This window comes from Thermobia domestica, chromosome 4 (genome assembly GCF_964235325.1).
Source record: "Thermobia domestica chromosome 4, izTheDome1.hap1.1, whole genome shotgun sequence".
Taxonomy (NCBI): domain Eukaryota; kingdom Metazoa; phylum Arthropoda; class Insecta; order Zygentoma; family Lepismatidae; genus Thermobia; species Thermobia domestica.
In genome coordinates this window covers 96,278,384-96,298,069 of record NC_137457.1, presented here as the reverse complement: position 1 = coordinate 96,298,069, position 19,686 = coordinate 96,278,384, and the positions used below count along the sequence as shown (strand labels likewise).

Here is a 19,686-nt window from a genome sequence, read left to right as displayed (position 1 = left end):
TAACTCGACCGATGGCGCTATTTGAAATTTTGAAGTTGGCCCCTGGGACCCTATGATGGGGAACTTGGGAGCACTTGCGTCTCACAGAAGTTTGTCGTCCGCTGACATGGGTACGGTACATTCCTGCACAACTAGATATGTCACATTTTTTCGCTTTGAAACTATTTCAGTCGCAGAGTTAGGTTGGACACTCTGGATATATCATATAGGCGGTGATAGTACTGCAGACAGCAACATACAACAGATCAAGCCTTTGATTATGTTTGCTTTCTACAGGTGTGGATATGTGATAGAAAGACCACCAATAGTTCCGACACCTTTAGAGTACTGTTTCGAGACATTCACAGGCGATCATTGTACCATGTGTGACGGATTGGCAGTATTCCGCTGTGCTCACTGCAAATGTATCTTCTGTTTGGACCATTGTCTCATCGAACAATTGCACGTACAATGTGGACGAGCATGTACAAATGATGCGAAGGCTAATGCCTGTTGCCGGAATTTTCTTTTTGTGAAACGAGTAGTCTAACTCTATTAGAATTGTCTGGATTTTCATGGCCAGTGCTGCCAACTTTGGAACTCGTTTTTCTTTTCGACTCTAGGTATGTCGGTTTCCTGCATAGTTGGTGCTTTCTTGTTTTGTTCATTCTAATATGGACAGCTAGTGATCAAATGTGGCGCATTATGGCCAACTTCGTATTTTTCGTATTTTTCGTACTTCTGTTTTTTCTATTTTCTTTTGTTAGATTGTACCACTGATTATACAGGTCATATAATATGTTCTACATGACAGATTGACACTGAATATTGTACTCACTTCATATAGTGCTCTTTGCAAAACATGTACTTTTCATTGCAGTTGGCAACACTGTTAACCCCACTGGTGGCCTTCATTTGTTCCCTATTGTGGCAAGTCTCCTTCTATACATCACTTGTCAGCATTGTAGTTTGCCGTGCCCCCCTTTTTTGCGGAATTTGCACTTTTTCCCCTTGTCCAACCTTGCTGTTTCCCGAACTTCCAGCCATTATATTTCTTAAACCTATTGCTATGGGCAGCTAATTTTTTGGGAATGAACATCTCTGTTACAGCTCTTTCAATTGGCATAGGCCACATCTTTCACTGCAACTATCATTTTCGGAAGGTTCCCTTGTAAGTTTGATTTGAGATACAAATTTCTATTTTTCATTATTCATTATACGAATCACAGATAGTGAAGTACTACTAATGCAGAAATTTTGCATATCTTGGAACTTTGTTTAATATTGAGTCATTTCAAAGACACGTGGTTAATTAAAAACCACCAAGTTTGCTTCATTTAAATTAGTTTAATAAATATTAAAACAAGATTCACATAGCACACGAATAATATCCAATCAATAGTTTATATGAGTTACTTTTTGAACAAATATTGTTGACGTATTGGTTCTTTTAATAATCATTGGCAATAATCCGAAAGCATCCAACACAACAGATATAAATTATGTTTTATTCTTTTGTACACTTTCCCGATGGAGACTCATCATGCATAATAGTGTTAATCGTTCTTCAGAGATGGTAGACATTAACCAAGTTTTAACACGCCATAATGTAATAAAACTTCTTTCAACGGTACAACAGGAAGTGTAATAGAAATTTCAATTGCCTGTTTTGTTACTGGGTAAAACGTAGATTGGTCCATGAAGTTGAAAAAGTGAGTTTTTATAAATTGGCAATATCCAGATGTCAACGTCTCCACAATTCAAACCAGAATTCTGCCTGAAAAATGAAATTGTCTTTCCTGTTACTTCTTCCATCTTCTGCAAAAACTGAGAGTTAGAGAAATTTCTCATCTCGGATGGATGTAATACAACCAGGGTGGAACCTGGACTATTATCCTCAGAAAATCTGTCATTTAGTAACTTTAAAAGAGAATCCATGTATGAGATAAAAATTGCTCTGGGATAATATTCTTTTGTGCAAGTAGAAGGAGTATTAGCACGATGAACTTGTTGTGACGAAGTTCTTGGAACTGTTACGTTAATATCAAATTTTTTCGCTACACTATTGCACTTTTGGAAAATCGCTTGAAAAGTTTCCTCTGCGTTTACTCTGTGATTTCTAAATATACCAATCAACTCACTGATATGAGACTTTGTTGCCATTAAGTTCAATTGGATTCCTTGTAAAATTTGCGCCACTGACTCAAGATAGAAAGAATAATTATTGATAATTACCAAAGAAACTATCAAACTACCTGTAGATCCTATAGACAAAAGGTAATAATCATTGGTTCTTATATGTGAAACAGCAGAATTTATAAATAGGTCTTCTACTGCACGCCTTATTTGAACGAAGTGTTCAGAAAATATTCTTATGATATTGTATTTGGAAGTCCATTTAGTATCTGAAAGAACAGGGATGCTAGGAATAAGTTTTCTTGTAAATCTGTTTTCAGGAAATAAGGCAATGATTTCCTTAACAGTGTCGACGGTGTTTTGTATGTCGGAAAGGGAACACAATTTTTTAATAACAAGATTTAGCATCTGTGAAGCGCAGTAGTAAAAAAACGTTTTTGGACATATTATCCTAATAATACTTTGCACTTCATTACTACACGCTGCCATGCTAAAACAGCCATCAAAGCCTTGTCCAATAAGCTCACAATCAGATAAACCTGTCTCCTCTAAAACCTTTAGAATTGTCTTAGCAATGTGTTCCGCATTGAACTCATCTATTGGAATGAATCCGATGAAGTCTTCGCGTACATGATTTTCACTGGGGTCATGAAATCGAATTCCTATCGATAATTGTTCTTTACCCGCAATATCGGCTGTCTCGTCTTCCAGAGCGCTGTAGTACTTGGAAGACATAATCTTAGGTTTTATATAATTTCGGAATAAAACATTACTAGCAGTTGATATAAACTATTTTCAATACGTACTAATACATACTTGGCGTTTTCAGCGGCAGTCTCAAAGTCATGTTTTAATAAACCATCGCCAGAGCCACTGTAAATTGGAGAAGATAATAGAAACTAACGGAATTGAAATCCTCTCGTCTCAAAGATAAGTCATGTGTTGCACAAAATGTACGTGACTCAATAATAGATTATAGCTTTCTCCTGTTCTCCTCAACTTGTTTCTGAGCTGCCTCGTTTACTCTCTGTTCAACACTTAAGGTTTTGTTAGTCATAACGTTTGAAAAATCTTGAATACGTTCTGTGGATGCGATGTGCCATTCAGATTTTTCGTGTGGACGGGCACAGGCAAAAAAGTTATTCTAGTCTGAAATCCTCTTTTTATATGTGGCCGAAATAAAACAGAATACCTAAATAGCCCTCTCTGTAGCTTTCGAGAGTATGAAAACCAAGGAAACTGACTAAACCACTTGTATAGAAATGGAAGCTTTTCAGTTACAGCTTCTTGTTTAAAATTATAAGTTTGGCTAGGAGGCCATGGACATACTAGGAGATCATACCTGCCAGTGTCCGACAAACATGCCTGAAAATTCAAATCAACATAATTCCTAATATCTTTGGGATCATAGCTGATCACGTCACTTTAAACACTGTCAGAAAATGTGGAATCAAATTTGGGATTTTTGGAGGAAAATACACTCACTTCGTTGTCATATGATAACTCTACTTCTTTACGTTCACTTAACTCAACTTTTGCACCAACACTTACTGCAGGAGAATTATCTTTAGAAAAGGTAGTATATTTTAAGAATATATCAATCTTTGTTTTTTCCTTTTCCTTTCCATTGTCGGAGCAGAGAAAGTGGGTACTATTAGTTTAATTACACGCACAAATTAAATAAATTGGAAACAAATATCAACAAGCTGTTTCCACACAGTTAAGTACTCAACTGAACTAATTTGACATATTTTACTTGAAACACTGACTAGCTACCACAAATAGAAATTTATAAAGACTAACTGGCAACAGAGGGTGTATTTTATTAGCATCCATTCTTTATCAGCCTAAACTAACATTCATACAAAGGAAGTTTGGTAGGCAGATCATTTACCCAACTTTGAAATATGGATTAGTGAGTAGTCATTCTTGCTGACAAGAAGCAGGTCATAGTTATATGGGTCCTGCTTTTGAATACGGTTAAGGGGGAGCAGAGAGGGAGGCAACAAATACCGTCTCTTTCCTTCTTACAACAAAGAAAAAAGAGCGAGACAGCTCCGAGCCAGCGAATTCATGTGTCCCCTTTATTTTTAAAGATGTTCCGTTTTGAGTGCTTGTTCTTGCTGTCCTTGGAAGACGGAAAGAACGCATTTGTTCCATTTATAGAGGAAACCGTCACCTGAGTTCAAATATTTATTTTCAATTATGCACTTGACCCATTCCAAGTCACTTGTTTGTAGGGATTTCACATAAGCAACGCAGAGATTGAGAGAGAGAGAGAGATTGAGAGAGTAATGAATATTTTTAAAGATGAGTGGGTCTCCTCTTTTTTCTTGGATGAAGTTTGGTCACTTGGGAAGACGGAATAATGCTACCTTGTTTTCCTGACATTTGTCTTGGAAGACTCACCAAGAAGTCTACCAGCTCAAAGTAATCTGTTCTTGAGTGTCAAGAAAACAATTTCAAGATATTGTCATAATAAGGATTTTACTTCTGTGCATCAGTTCGACATATATATATATATATATATATATATATATATATATATATATATAACTAGCACACAGGGGTCGGTCAACACGTTCCATAACCCTTCGGACGCCCATGTATGTATGTATGTATGTATGCATATTGTATGTAATATTTAAATATACTTTTGTGTAATAGGTTTCTTCTATGCTTTCAGAAATTCTTCGCGGTAAGTTCATTGTTACACTTGTTAAAGTAGTTCTTATAGTAGTATGTGATTTGCAAAATATAAACATTTAACTAGTGTTTTTTTCATTTTAGTTAAGTAGCGGTAATGAACATGTACATCCATCTACATTTCATCACCACATACGTAATATGTTTCTTGTTCAATTTGGATTACGAACCTATATTACATTGAAGGAGTGATGAAGATAGTGAACCAAATCACAAGCCAACGAAAAATGAGATTATGGTGAAAACATACAACATTGTCATCCGTGCATCAGTTTCTCAACTAAATGTGTGTGTGTGATTTGTTCCCTGTGTCTCCAAAGATAGGACTGAAAATATGTGAGGCTTTCCAGCACAACGACTCGTGTCCTGAGAGAAGTCAAACCACAGTCCAGCTGATACGACCTATAAGAAGACATGTCTGCTAGTCAGCAAAAGTGGAGGAGACTGGTAGCCCTTTGTCAAACACAATAGCAACGAAAGTTCGGAAAGATGTGTTGAATTTTGGGCAGTGAAAAGGAAACGTTACGACAAAGTAATGACTACATGTGTATGTGGCCAGAAACAGTAGCATCCTATGGTTAATCTGAAATAGGACCCAGTGTCCTTGAATTTCTTCCCTTATCTGGTTCACGTTCTTCACAAGAAAAAACTACGTTTCTTTTCGAACTCCTGGTCTGGGCAATGTAAGAACATTACCATTTTCCTTTTGTATTACATACTGCTTCACTCACATAAGCTTGAAGAAATACCTCCTTCCTAGGCACACCTTTCTGAAGTGTGATGCAGATTTTGGAGATAACGAAAAAATCAGGAAAACATGTAATATCCAAACACCTAAACTGTGGTACGATCTTGTTGTAAGAGCCAGTGTGCAGGATCCATTTTATACGCATGATGTCCTCTGGTATGAAACATGTATAGTCCATTTCAAAAGTGTTATTCAAAGACACAGTGGACGAAACTGACAGTAAGGTGAAAATGCTAAAGGTGACAGATGTCAGAGTATCGGTTCATCTCTGTAAAGTGCTCCATCTCATCTGTTCAGATAAGAACACTCGTGGGTTCCAGAAACACCCAGGCACAGGGCGCAAATTTGTTGTGTCCGCTGCAGATGGCATATAGCTTCTGTTGGATAGCTTGCACGTTTTGTATCCTGATGGTAAGCAGAACAACAATGTGAAATACCGTGATCTGATGAAGATTTTTCCATTTATTCCAGCCATGTGTCAGCCATTGTACTGAAATTTTAAAACAGATTATAACACGGACAATATGGAGCAATTTTTGTTTTGCTCTAACGATTTTTCCTTCAACCGTCAGGTACGTGAGAAGAGGGAGTTTGATGAACTGCCATCTAATATTGGATAACTGTTAAAAGTTTAAAGCACATTACTTTCGTGTTAGGTGTGGTTAGTATAGGTTAGGTGAGGTTAGAATTCTAATATAAAATAAACAAACCTAACCCTATTTAGTTATATTAGGTTAGGAATCTAACGAAACTATTGTATTTAGTGCGTAATAAACAAACTCTCAAATAGCATCACAGCAAAATATTTAATTTTCATTAATAATATTCGTTCATTGCTCTTAATACAACCCACTTTACATCATGCATTACAGGTATTTGCTTTAATCATGTATTTCTTTTGCATGATGTATTTCCTTTACTTTACTAATGTTGTTTATTAGTCTTAATAAAACACAGTTTATATGATGTACTACAGATTAAAAGTTGCACAGATACCTGTATAGTGGTATGCAGAAATAAAAGAATCAGCTTTATGGTGGAAAATTTGCAGTTATTTGTCCTATACTTTGCCATTCGATTTCTCGGAATTGCCGTATTTGGCTTGCCTCCATCTCTCGGTCAGCCCATTAATTGTATTTTGCAGAAACAACAAGGGCTTAGTACATGGTTGAAGGAATGCCTTACCAGACCTGGAGGAGCAATTCACTTTATTCATTTAAGCACGTTAACTGCAGTGCACAGAGAGACCTGTATTAATTTATTAGAAGCACTAACACATATATTTGGTACGGTCAAGGACACCTTTATAGCAATAATTATTTCGAGGTCTTATAGCATAATTGACTCTCAATTACACATAATAGCACAATATGATTAACTTTCTGAAACTGTGGAGTGTCTATTCTTGATTCCTGCATCTTACCATAATAACCAATAAAGGTTTTTATTTTTGTAGCAGTTGGTATTCTCGTAAGTTAATATACATGTTGCTATTACTAGCCTATGACTGGCTTAACATTTAGACGTCAATCGATCATTAAATTAAAATGCCAAGTAATTTCCTGTTGACCGTTGAAACAGTGGAAAAATAAGTTTTATACTTGTGACTTGTTTCAGTGAATACAGTATCTTGCTATATGAGTATCAGTATAATTATCTTCTTTTTCCAATTCAATAAGATGATGATACATTCTGCAATTATTTATGAAATCAATATTAGTAAAATTTACATGCCAGCTCACTAACCTTTATCGCAACAATAACCTAAACATAATCATGTTCTACTGATGTTACTAACGGAACATGTTCCTGTGAATTATAAATAAAATCAAAATGGGCTTTTAGAAGGGCTGAGGTTTTTTTAATTGTTTAAAAAAAATCCACACAAAGATTCAAGATTCACACTTTCATTTTTTTCTGCACAAATGTGTTGTGGAATGTTGAAACGTTATTCATATAACTAATATTAAGTATAAATGAATCCGACTGAATCGCTTTTCTCGTTTTAGAAAATAGTCCAGTTATTAATACGGGAAAGAGTAATATATTCCTGCGAAATTACTAATAGTCAAGCAAGGTGTTGTTATTGAAGTATTACTTTGTAACATGTTCCAAAAATCTTTGGTATATTGTTTGAGAATATCCTTTATTTCGATTTTAGCCCTTTTGAGTATACTAATATCTTTATTGGTATGATGATTTTCTACAAAGAAATGGTATATATATATATATATATATATATATATATATATATATATATATATATATATATATATATATATATATATATATATATAGGAAATATATAAATGTATACATTTAAAATTTTACGTATATACACATGTTGAACAGAATAATGCAAGTCGAATGTATATCAGTTCGAACAGATAGATAAACGAACAGACATCAGAAGAAACACTTATGGTACATTATTACCATGAAACGTGTAAATGAGTTGAAATTTCGCAGTACATTGTTTTTTCACTCAAACTCTTACACTTTCCGTTTCTCGCTCAAATACAAAAATGTATTGATATTTATACGGAAGGTCTTATTATCTTTTAACTTTTCACTTTGTTTGTCTGCATACAGTCAAACGAATTGTGGAAACATATTTTTACTCTAAACTGGTACTTTGGAATTCTATGTTCTAAGAGCTTCAGCTTAGCATGTTATTTATTCTTCAGATTGGGAAAACACAAATAATTTAGTGACTAATTAAAAGAGAATGGGTCATTAGAGTCATAAGGTGCTAGTTGACTTAACAATTAGGTACCATAGGACGCTAAACTACCGGCAAGCATTGTTGGTAATCAATATTTATTTCCCCTCGGAGTGGCTGAGAAAAGTCAACAGAGAGCTAAACGTCGGTGAGAGACAATAGCACATCCTTTGCGCTCTCTCCCGGCATGTGGCAAGGATGGAGATGACGAAAACAAGAAAATACGTAAAAAGCGTGGGTTGACCGTGGGTCGACGCTGGGAATATAGGAAAGAATTTTGTAGTCTTGGAGTCCGGGTGGTAAGTTTAAGACGTTGAAAGTAAAAGATATGTGTCCTTGTGATCCACAGTAGAAGCTGAAAAAAGTCAGTAAAAGTGCTGTTTCAATGCAGTGCTATATACCATTGAAACCGTGAACGAATACACAAAAAGAAAATGTATCAAAATTGGACGAACTTCTTAGAAGATATAGGCAAGACCTGGAAAAGTTTTCTCGATGTAAATACAATTTGAATGATTTTATATGTATCAACGATAGAAAGAACTTTTAAAAACTAAGAAATAAAGAATCAGCATTTCTTGTTGAAGCAACCAAGGGCAAGTAAACGGACTTACTGCTCCGGCTCAACACTAGACAACATAGGTTCACATCCCTCTCGAAAGTCTTCTGTATTTTCAAGAAAATTGAATTTAGAGTTTAACAATGCAATACAAGGTGGGCTCTCTAGCCAAATTTGGGGCGCTATGGCATCAAACCGAAATGGCCAAGGACATGACATTTTGCAGATGGGTTCTCAACTTCTCAACCCCGAAATATATTCTATCAAAAATGGGATAGTTTTTGACCTTTGAGGCCCTTTGTGGAAGAATATCAGAGAGCTCCTCCTACCCTCTTCCCGCTGCACTTTGTATATTTTCGACTTCTGGGGTCACAATGTTTACCCGCCCTTGTACTCCTTCCTTCCGGGAATCTTAACGCTCTCAGGTACACGATCGGGAAATACGGCCTTGGTGCCCATACCAAGTTTTAGTGTAATCGCGTAAAAAGAAACAAAACAAAAATGCCAACCGAGACTTTTGTGTTAGTATGCAGAGTATATATACCATTCAAACTTTTAACTTCAACATTGATTTTATCATTACTAAACTACGCTTAGAGGAAGACAAGACGAACTCAGAAAATGACCATGTATTAATCGCCACCGGGTTTGGCGGCTAAAGACCAACCACCGATCGTAACTTACTGAAGTTGACAAAAAGAGAGAACAAAGAAAAAGATGAATAGAAGAAAAATTGCAAAAAGGAAGAGCCATTCATTACACAATTCAAAAATAGAACAATAGGGTCGCGGTGGCTCAGTGGGAGAACGTTCACCTCTTGTGCTTGGGGTCCCGGGTTCAATCCCAGCCCCGCTAAGTGAACTTTGCGGTGGACAAACCGTGTGCGTGGGTTTTCTCGGGCTTCTCCCGTTTCCTCACACTTCCTTCATTCAACCATTTCATTCATCACTCAACATCAGCGTCTCCTTTAGCCTAAGCGGCACAACCGTGGGACGTAAAAGTCAAAGATTTCTTTTCATTTTTCAAAAATGAAACAGGAAATGACATATTGGAAGGACTACTCGACTGAAGAAAATAAGTAAGGGCCGTTTAGGAAAGCTCAAAGAACAGGATGCGTCTGGGTCAAAACCGTTCACAACTTATAGGAAAGAACGAAGAATTAGAAAAAAATAATGATAACCGTTGAATAAATATAAAAATGAAAATGAAATAAAATTTTTGAATTTTGCGTCCCGCGGATATGCCGTTTAGGCTAAAGGAGGCGGTGATGATGAGTAATGAATGAAATGGTGGAATGAAGAAAGTGGGAAGAAACGGGAGAATCCCGAGAAAACCCACGCACACGGTGTTTGTTTACCACAAAGTTCACTTGGCGGGAGCAGAGTTTGAATCCGAGACCCCTAGAATTAAAGGTGAACGCTTTACCACTGAGCCACCGCGGCCCCTGAGTAAATATAAATACGTGAATAAAGAGAAACTTATCAAAGAAATGGAGCTAATTTCGGGAGCAAAGGATAATATATTAGAGAATAAAAACTCATAGTCAATTAAAAGAGAAGAATGAAAAACTGGAGAAGGGGACCGAAGATCTCAGAGAAGAAAAGATAGAGATCAACTAAGACCAAAACCGACAATGTGAAAGACTGGAGGAGGAAATAAAGAAGATAGCACAGAGTAGGAATGAAATTAGGCAGCAACTTGAGGAAACGTTCAGAAACCTAAGGAAAGCAGAAAAGGACTATAAATTTTTGGAAAAGAGTACGAAATGTTGAAATGTGAATTGATTCGGAATCAGCTAACAATTGGTAGATCGGAAACCGCTTGGGGAAAACAACATCATATCCTACAAGGTAAGCTACACGAATTAGAAAATAAGCAACGCATGGGTACGGAAGTTGTAGTTAAAGAGATACAGGTGCTTTCGAAGAAGATACAATTCAAGAAATGGAAGAGAATGAAAATATAACATGCATGGAAGTTGTCGAAAGGAGAAAGGTAACGGAAAGAGAGAAGAAAATAATGGAAGTCAAGGTAAATACAAAACCGATGTTGATAATTGAAACGAGGGAAAGGGCACAAAAAACAGTAAGAAGACTGGCAGAGACCATAGATCCTAGTAAAGACAAACTAAAAATCACAGGAATGAGAACAACAAAAGATCTGGTATTCCTGGAAACAGCTAACAAAGAAGATTTGAATAAAGTTGTCTCCAAAGAACAAATAAAGAATTTCAGAGTCGAAGAGATAGTGTACGGAATACCTCCCGATGTCAAAGACAATTAAATTGTAGCTACCACAATAGAAAAGAATTTTAAAGGGAAAGAAATTCAAGAGGCGAGGAAGATAGAATTAGAGCTGTCATAAAGGATAAAAGAAATGTCATCTGGTGATTGGAGTAACGCTAGGTATATGGAAGGTATTAATGAACAAAGACAGAATAAACGGGGCCTATGAATGACACAAGTTCATAGATTCAATCGTTGTACCGCAGTGCTACGTTTCTCAGGTCTTTGGTCATGTAATCAAGCACTGTGACGCTAAGGATAGAAACGTGCGCAGATACTATCGCTGAAAAAGACATAATAACGACCAGTGTGAAGATAAAAATAAACTTTTGCGTGCCATGCAGACTGAGAAGGTACATTCGCAAAGTGTCTCCTCGGGATTCGTGTAAAATTTATTCAAATGCAATGATCTCCGCACCGCAATGTTTATTGTACTAATCTTAGCGGACCATGCTGGTACTATGCATATTTATGGGCCTTCATATGTCTGGAGAATGCGGATAAACAATTGGTAAATGCGCATAGGAGCGTTTGTTTAGATCAGTGTTGGGCAAAATTCAATTGAATTAACAATTAACAATTAATCTTTAAATTTAATTGTAATTTGCAATTAAAATTGAAGTAAGTAATGGTCATTGTTAATTGCAGTTGGCCATTAATAAAGGAAAATCAATTGCAATTAATCAATCGATTGAAACTAATTGAAGTGGAAAGTAATTGCAATTGAATTCAGTCATTCAATTGCAATTGAAATTAATTGGTATTTAAATGACAAGCTGTTTTTATTTCCATCTCATAATCATTCATATCGATCATACACCGAAAAACTGTTAAATTATGATGATTCTACTAAAAATACTCCTCTTCAATGTACATTCTGGTTTCAATATACTGCTGGACATATGGATGCAACATCTAGTGGTAAAAAAATCTTTCATCAACGTTATGAATTAACAAAAAAAAAATATATATACATGCTTGGACATCTTCATTGTAATATTTTTAATCAGGATAAACTTTTAATCCAAGGAGCGGAATTACGCTTCAAGTTAATTCCTGCAAAGCCAAACTTTTGTCTCATCGCTAGTGATTCATCTGTTGAGGCTAAAGTGAATATTTTAGACGCTGCTTTACATATTAAAAAGATTAATGTTAGTACTACAATATAACGAGCACATAATAGGCTTCTACAATCAACAGCATCCAAATAGCCTCTCACAAGAGTACAAATGAAGTCATTCGTCATTCTAAAGGACCTTCAATCAATAACAATCGATAATTTATTTATTACCAACTATTATGAAGTATTACCAACTCGAGTGATTGTAGCGTTTACTCAAAATGATACCTATACAGGAACAATAACTTCAAATCCATTTCATTTCAAACATTTTGACATCAATTTATTCTCTCTATACATTGATGGAAAACCTGTACCTTCAAAATCTTTACAACCTAATTTCGGAAACAACCTCTATGTTTTCTCATATCATACCTTATTCTGTGGATCAGGTATTCACTTTTCTAATCATGGCAACAATATTCCTTTCCTTGCCTTTTCTCAAGGATAAAAAAATTGTTTTCGACATTACTCAAGATGGAGAAGCCATCGCTGTGCAGCATTGGAATCTCATCAAACATGGATGTGTTCGTCTGGAAGTTCATTTTAAGAATCTTCTACCAGCACCTGTCTCATGCATCACATATGGCGAGTTCCAATCTCTCTTAGAAGTGGATCACCAGAGGAACATCACCATGGATTTCTAAAGGTACGTTATATAAATACCGTATCATATATGTACATTTCTGCATTTTATACAAGATGTCCTCTACACTAGATTTATTGAATGCTTTGCTAAAAAATTCTTTATTTCACAATCATTTCGTTGGCGTATATGCAGCCAATCAATTACCAATACATGTACCACTACCTGCAGCTATCATCATAAATACCCACTGCTGCCCACTACTTCGACACATTTGGCTTTTCTCCCTATGTAATGCAACATATTCAATTTCTACGTAGAAATTCCATTTCTTATACATTTAATAATAAACAAATTCAAAGTGTAAAATCGTCCCTATGTGGACATTATTCATACCTTTTCCTTTGCTACAAAGCTATAGGAAATTCTTAAATAAATTTCATTACACTTCCTCACCAACTCCAAAAAAAATGATCACCGCTTGCTGTATTTACTTTTACAGGTAATCATTTCTCCTGTATACATATCATCATGTCTTCATTCTTCTTCTTCGTTTGTTTTGAATACTTTTTATTATAGTTAAAATTCTAGCAATTATTATTGCAGGTAGTCATTTCCTTTTTATTATAATGTGTTTGTATATATCATCATTTATTGTTTTTTATTTGCTCATCATTAAAGCCAAAATACATTTTAAGTTATGTTTTATTTTCATTTCAGAGATTAAAAGATCGTCAGCGGATGTATGGGCAACATCACTGTACAAAATAATGTTTATCTACGCTTCATCATCATCAACAGGAGTAGTATCATCTGTGAAGTTATTATTAATTGAACAAAGAACTATGTATATGTAAAAAAACAACACAACTGTGTACGTATGTATGGACAGCATCAGTGAACAGTATATGGCATCTCTGAAGTTGTCATCAACTGGACAATGAAAAAATCTAACGTACTCTCTTTTAAAAATGTACTATACTTACCGTTGTTTTAATTGTGTATATATTATCATCAACATCAATAAATACTTTGTATATTTTTTCTTTCTCTTTGATAACACCTGCTTTATTTCTTATTTTTCCATTTCCTAATAAATGTGTTTATGATCAATTGTGTAATTAAATACACATATCATAAAACATTTTAACTCATGGAATTAAAGAATTTTAAACTGTTTTTTTAAAAAGAATCTAAAACTGATTTTTAATTCAATGATGTAATCACATAACTACATAATAATAGTAATAATAATAATGAATTCAAATAGTTAATCAGTAATTCTTTCGTAAATTAAACCAAGTATGAGAATTCAATATTATTATGATAGGATTTTGTTTTTAAAAATTTAATATTAATTATTTTAGTTTATTTTTTAATAAATAAAAAAGTAATATCATACTTAAGACAGAATTGCATAATAATAATAATAATTTAAAATACAAACTTATTTCAACATTCATTTCAAGAATTTGATTTCGTTACTATTATTATTATTATTATTATTATTATTATTATTATTATTATTATTATTATTATTATTATTATTATTATTATTATTATTATACATATCCCTTATAGGAAAATGTGTTACGATTTTCTCTTATCATAAAAAAAATTAGTACACTAATTAAAAATCTTATCATATTGAGGTTTATGAAACGAACACAAAACACACGCAAATAAAACATTTCACTTTCACTATATATTTTTATTACATTTGTTATTACGTTGTTTAGTATACATGAAAAAAAAAAACAAATCAATTTTCTTCTTTATGAAGAGACGTTCACTTCATTGGTACAGTCCGAAGTTGAGTATCGGTTTCCCCCGACCATGGCTGTGTCTCTACACTATCAAATAAATCAACCATAATTGAATCTATGAGACTTCAATTTTAATCTTTCACCATCAATGTTCACATCACTGTTCTTATCAAGAGAGATACTTCTAAAACTAATGTTCATACCATTAATAATACTCTGTTCATCTACACAGTTATGGATTCCGGCAAGGCCTCTGCATGTAAGACACTGCGATTGTACATGATTGCGAATAGAATTTGTACACAAGTCAAAATATTCACGTAGCACAACACTGCAAACTTTACTGTTTTTCACTGCATGTTCAATACACGGTAATATTTCCAAGAAATAAAGCCAATCACTTGAAGTTAAGTACACAGCGTTTCGAGGAGCATGAAGTGTTTCTTTCTTATCTAACATCACTAATTTTTCACCCATTAGTTTTCGCACCACCAGTTCGTTTTTTCGACCAAGAGATTTTATAAATGTAATATCCACTTGAGAATTGAAATAGCCAGTAACAAATGGGGTCAAATGTACAAGTTCCTCCCACCCTGCCAAATTTAACTCCACTCCAAACACAACTCATTTACCAACACGAATCACTGGCTCAAATGTATTACTATCCACTCCAATACAAATTAATTTGGTTTTCATTGAATTAAAGCCATATTCCACATTTAACAAGTACTCTTTCTTGGTATCCATAGTTGATGCACAAGCACTCAAAGACATTTTACTCCAGTAGCTGGTCAACGCAGAATAACGACACTATGCATACAGATGACTGTGCATGCATGAAGAGGAGGGGGCGAAGAGGCTAATTCATGTTTCATCTTGTTTGTAAATGCCATCATACACTTACGATGAGTATACCAGTTCAGTAAATTCAAGATTGTGCATGTTGCGCCCAGATACATTAATCGTCATTTCTTTATATATTAAACAGACATTTCAACTTTGTAAATACATTAATAATGAACCACTATCTGCTTCCAATTATTCAGTACAACGTCATGGTAAAATCACTTTTTCATCTCCCTCAAATGTCACATATGCCTTCCTACCATATACCGTTGAAATTATTTCATAATTTACAATAGGAAATGGTAGTCCAATCTCCAAATCTTACATTTTTGTAAAGGGTACCATTGATGGCTTATTAAGCTTATCTAATAAACTCATTGACGATGACATCTTTAAATTTGACGTTTCTTCCTTTGCAACAGCTGCTAACAGAATGATCTACCCAAGCACAAACGTTCCGCTTACGATCTTCGCAGGAGGGTGTGGGGTTTAGGATTCAAATAACTAGCCAATACACGACAAGAACACGAAAAAGGCATGTTTTATCTTGTTTCTGCATCTGGTAGGCGTCCCAGCCGTAGCAACAGCGGGTTTCCACAACCAAAATTTTCCCACGCGACTCCTGGTGGTAGCCCTAAAAGGCTATGAGCATAACAAGTAAAGACCTGTTAAAACTTGCCTTCGAATTCTAGGAAATAATTGTTTGCTGACTCAACCGTCTATCCAGCGGGCATTCTACTGCTGAGATCAATGGTGAGCCTTTCACTAGCGATAATTTTGAAATTCAGCCATCATTGTCTGTGTGCCGGGAGTTACCGGAATGGAGAATTACGAGACTGTAAAACTAGTCGAAAATGGCAAATGTTAGTGTCAAATCCATAGTCTTCGCTGTTGCTGAGAAGAACAGCGTTGACCTCAAAATACAGCTCTCATCGGCTGGGGGTCAGAGGCATTGTTTTGTTTTCAAAATTTGAACCAGAGAATCATATGGACATTTACCGGGATATGTAAAAGTAGTAGAAAATGACAGTTGTTATTGTCACATTCATAATTTTTGCGGTATCAGCTGGGGTCCAGAGGCATTCTTTTTCACAATTCGAACCAAGGTTTCATGTACAAGTAGTAGAAAATGACCAATATTTGTGTCGAATCCATATTTATCGAGGTTACCAGATGTATAGTGACATTCCGATAGTGTTTAATTTAAAATTCAGCCCCCATCGGCCTTCCCAATGAAAACACATGTACGTTGTTGGATATATATTCACAAAAATTTATCTAATTTTAGAATTGTTTCTTAATTGTTCATCCGTTGTTAAGTTTGTTTACATGGATATTTTAACTGATCCGTGCGAAGAACGGGCATAGCAGCTAGTACGAAATGGTAAAGTGTTTGGCATGGATCAAATTACAATGAATTCAACCATATATATAATTATTATAATTATCTTTGATAATTATTTCCTGTTGAATTATAGATATTTTTCACTGGAAAAAGAATAAAATTTGAAAGTGCCAAATCAAGGTAAAGTAGACCAATGTAAAAGAAAATGATATTTTTTTTATAATTAAGCGTACCGTACAAACTTAAAATTTCTATGTAATTAAGCTTGCAGTACAAATTTTTTTACTCTTTTTCTCACAACTTGATTTCCTTGTGCTCTGAAAACTAAACACAAGCTTCAGCAGTTATTATAATAGAAAGCAGTGTGTATATATATAATTCGAAGCACTGTAGTTTTTGTCAATATGTTTCTCAACTAATATCGATCGTTTTCCATTATTTTTTTTACAAATCAACCCACTACCAATTTCCCAACCCCCCCGATAAAAGAAATAAGAAAAAACGTTCTGTTTATTTTTTTCATAAATTGATACCAAGTTTCGTGTCAAGCCGAGTTTGACAAATAGCTCCCTTGTTCAGTTCGTTTTAACTCGTTTTGAAATCATGATGTTATTATACTGGAAAGCGAAAGCCATGAGAAATGAACCTACTTTTAGTGGTTCTCACGACAGGGTTGCATTTTGTCTCGTACTTTAATGCATCCAGTCTCGTCTCAATAACGAAACAACGATAGATTTTTATAACGAGACAGCGTCAAATGTCGTGAGTACTGGCGTCTTTAACTTGTTCCACCACCAACGAATTTCGAGATGATTTCTTTTGCATCGTTTTGTGCTATTTTGTACGCCTATCACCACTATTTGTGCGTCACCGCAAGTGGGTAAAAATGGGCCTACAAATATCGCGGAACAAGTTATGCTGTTTCGCCACAAACGAATTTCGAGGTCCTTTCCTTCATATGGTTTTGTGCGTGTTTTGTGCCGTTTTGTGTTCCTACTTCCACGTTTTGAGCGTCATGGGAAGTTTGTTCAAATGGGTCTTCAAGGTGAGACGAAAATGACACTCTTGCGCCACCAAGGAATTTCGAGGTCGCTTCTTGCGAATTGTTACTGCCAGTTTCTTGCCGTTTTGAGAGCGTATTTTCATGTTTTGTGCGTCACTGAAAGTGGGTGAAACTGTGCTACCAAGATGGGACAGAAATGGCCAAGACTTCCGCCACTATCGAATTTTGAGGTAGTTTCTTTCGCATCGACTAGTGCCTGATTTGTGCCGTTTCCTGACCCTATTTTGACGTTTTGTGCGTTAACGGAAGTGTGTCAAAATGAGACACACATGGCTGACGAGAATGACCCACTGTTCTGCCACTATCGAATTTCTAGGTCGTTTCTTTCGCATGGTTAGTGTCTATTTTTTTAAAAAAATTCTGCGTCTGTTTCATGGTCTTGTGATCACGGGAAGTGAATTAACTGGGTCTTAAAAATGGGAATTGAATGACTCTCTGTTCCGCCACAATCGAATTTCGATGTCGTTTCTTTTGCACCGTTTAGTGCCTGCTTTGGACGTTTGGTGCGTCACCGGAAGTGGATCAAAATGGACCTACGAATATAACGAAATAAGTTAATGCTGTCCTGCAAACAACGAATTTCGAGGTCGTTTCCTTCACATCGTTTTTTGTGTGTTTTGTGTTGTTTTGTGCGCCTATTTCCACGTTGTGTGTGTCATCAGAAGTCGATCAAAATGGGCTACCATAGTGGAACAATAATGGCCCACTCTTCCGCATGCAACGAATTTCGAGGTGCATTTTTTCGCATCGTTTTGGGCATGCTTTCTACCGTTTGTGCCTATCCCAACGTTTTGTGCGTCACCGGAAATGAGTCAAAATGGTCCTACAAATATTGCGGAACAAGTTAATTCTGTTCCGCCACCAACTAATTTCAAGGTTGTTTCTTTCAAATCACTTAGTGCCTGTTTTGTGCGATTTTGTGCGCCTATTTTCTCTTTTTGTGCGTCAACGGAAGTGGGTCAGAATACGCTTGCAAGATTGGCCGGAAATGACGAAGAGTTTCGCCACTATCGAATTTCAAGGTCGTTAATTTCACATCTTTTAATCCTTTTTTTTACAGTTGTGTGCGCCTATTTTGACATTTTTTAAGTCACTGGAAGAGGGTCAAAATGGCCTTCCAAGGTGGGACGAAAATGACACATTCTTCCGCCACTATCGCATTTCGAGGCCGTTTATTTCGCAACATTTAGTGCCATTTTGTGTCGTTTCGTGCCCCTATTTCCATGTTTTTGCGTCACCGGAAATGGTTCAATGTTATTCTATAAATATGGCGGAATAGTCAGGAACGATTTCGAGGTCGTTTCCTTTACATCGTCTTGTGCGTGTTTTCTACCGTTTTGTAAGCCTATTTCCATGTTTTGTGAATCAATGGTAGTGGGTCAAAATGGGCATTCAATGTGGGGAGAAAAATGACCCACTGTTCCACCAGTCGAATTTCGAGGTCGCTTTTTTCGCATTGTTTAGTGCCTCTCTTGTACCCTTTCTTCGCATACTTTCACGTTTTGTACGCCACCTAAAGTGGTTCAAAAAGGACTTACAAATATAAGAGAAAAAGACGTATTTATCCCACTTTCCAGGCTCATTTTGACCCACTTCCACTTACGCACAAAGCGACACAAATCACGCACAAGAAATGTGAAGGAAACGACCTCGACATCTGATGGCAACGGAACATCGTTAACTTATTCCGCTACACTTGTAGACCATTTTGACAAATTTTCATTGTCACACTAAAGTGGAAATATGCGTAGAAAACGTACAAAACAGGCACTAAACGATGCGAAATAAACGGCCTCGAAACTCGATAGTGGCGGAACAGTGAGTC

General features: G+C 35.7%; 1 protein-coding gene across 1 annotated transcript; it reads right to left on the bottom strand.

The window, feature by feature from the left end:
* Positions 1 to 1,635: 1,635 nt before the first annotated feature.
* On the bottom strand, positions 1,636 to 2,850 carry LOC145682821 (52 kDa repressor of the inhibitor of the protein kinase-like). The gene has a single exon (XM_081754190.1). It carries the CDS (start codon positions 2,848 to 2,850, stop codon positions 1,636 to 1,638), a length of 1,215 nt encoding a protein of 404 aa, XP_081610316.1.
* Between the last annotated feature and the right edge of the window lie 16,836 nt (positions 2,851 to 19,686).

Coding starts and splice junctions, on each gene's coding strand:
- LOC145682821 (XM_081754190.1), bottom strand. CDS start 2,850: ATGTCTTCCAAGTACTACAGCGCTCTGGAAGACGAGACAGCCGATATT.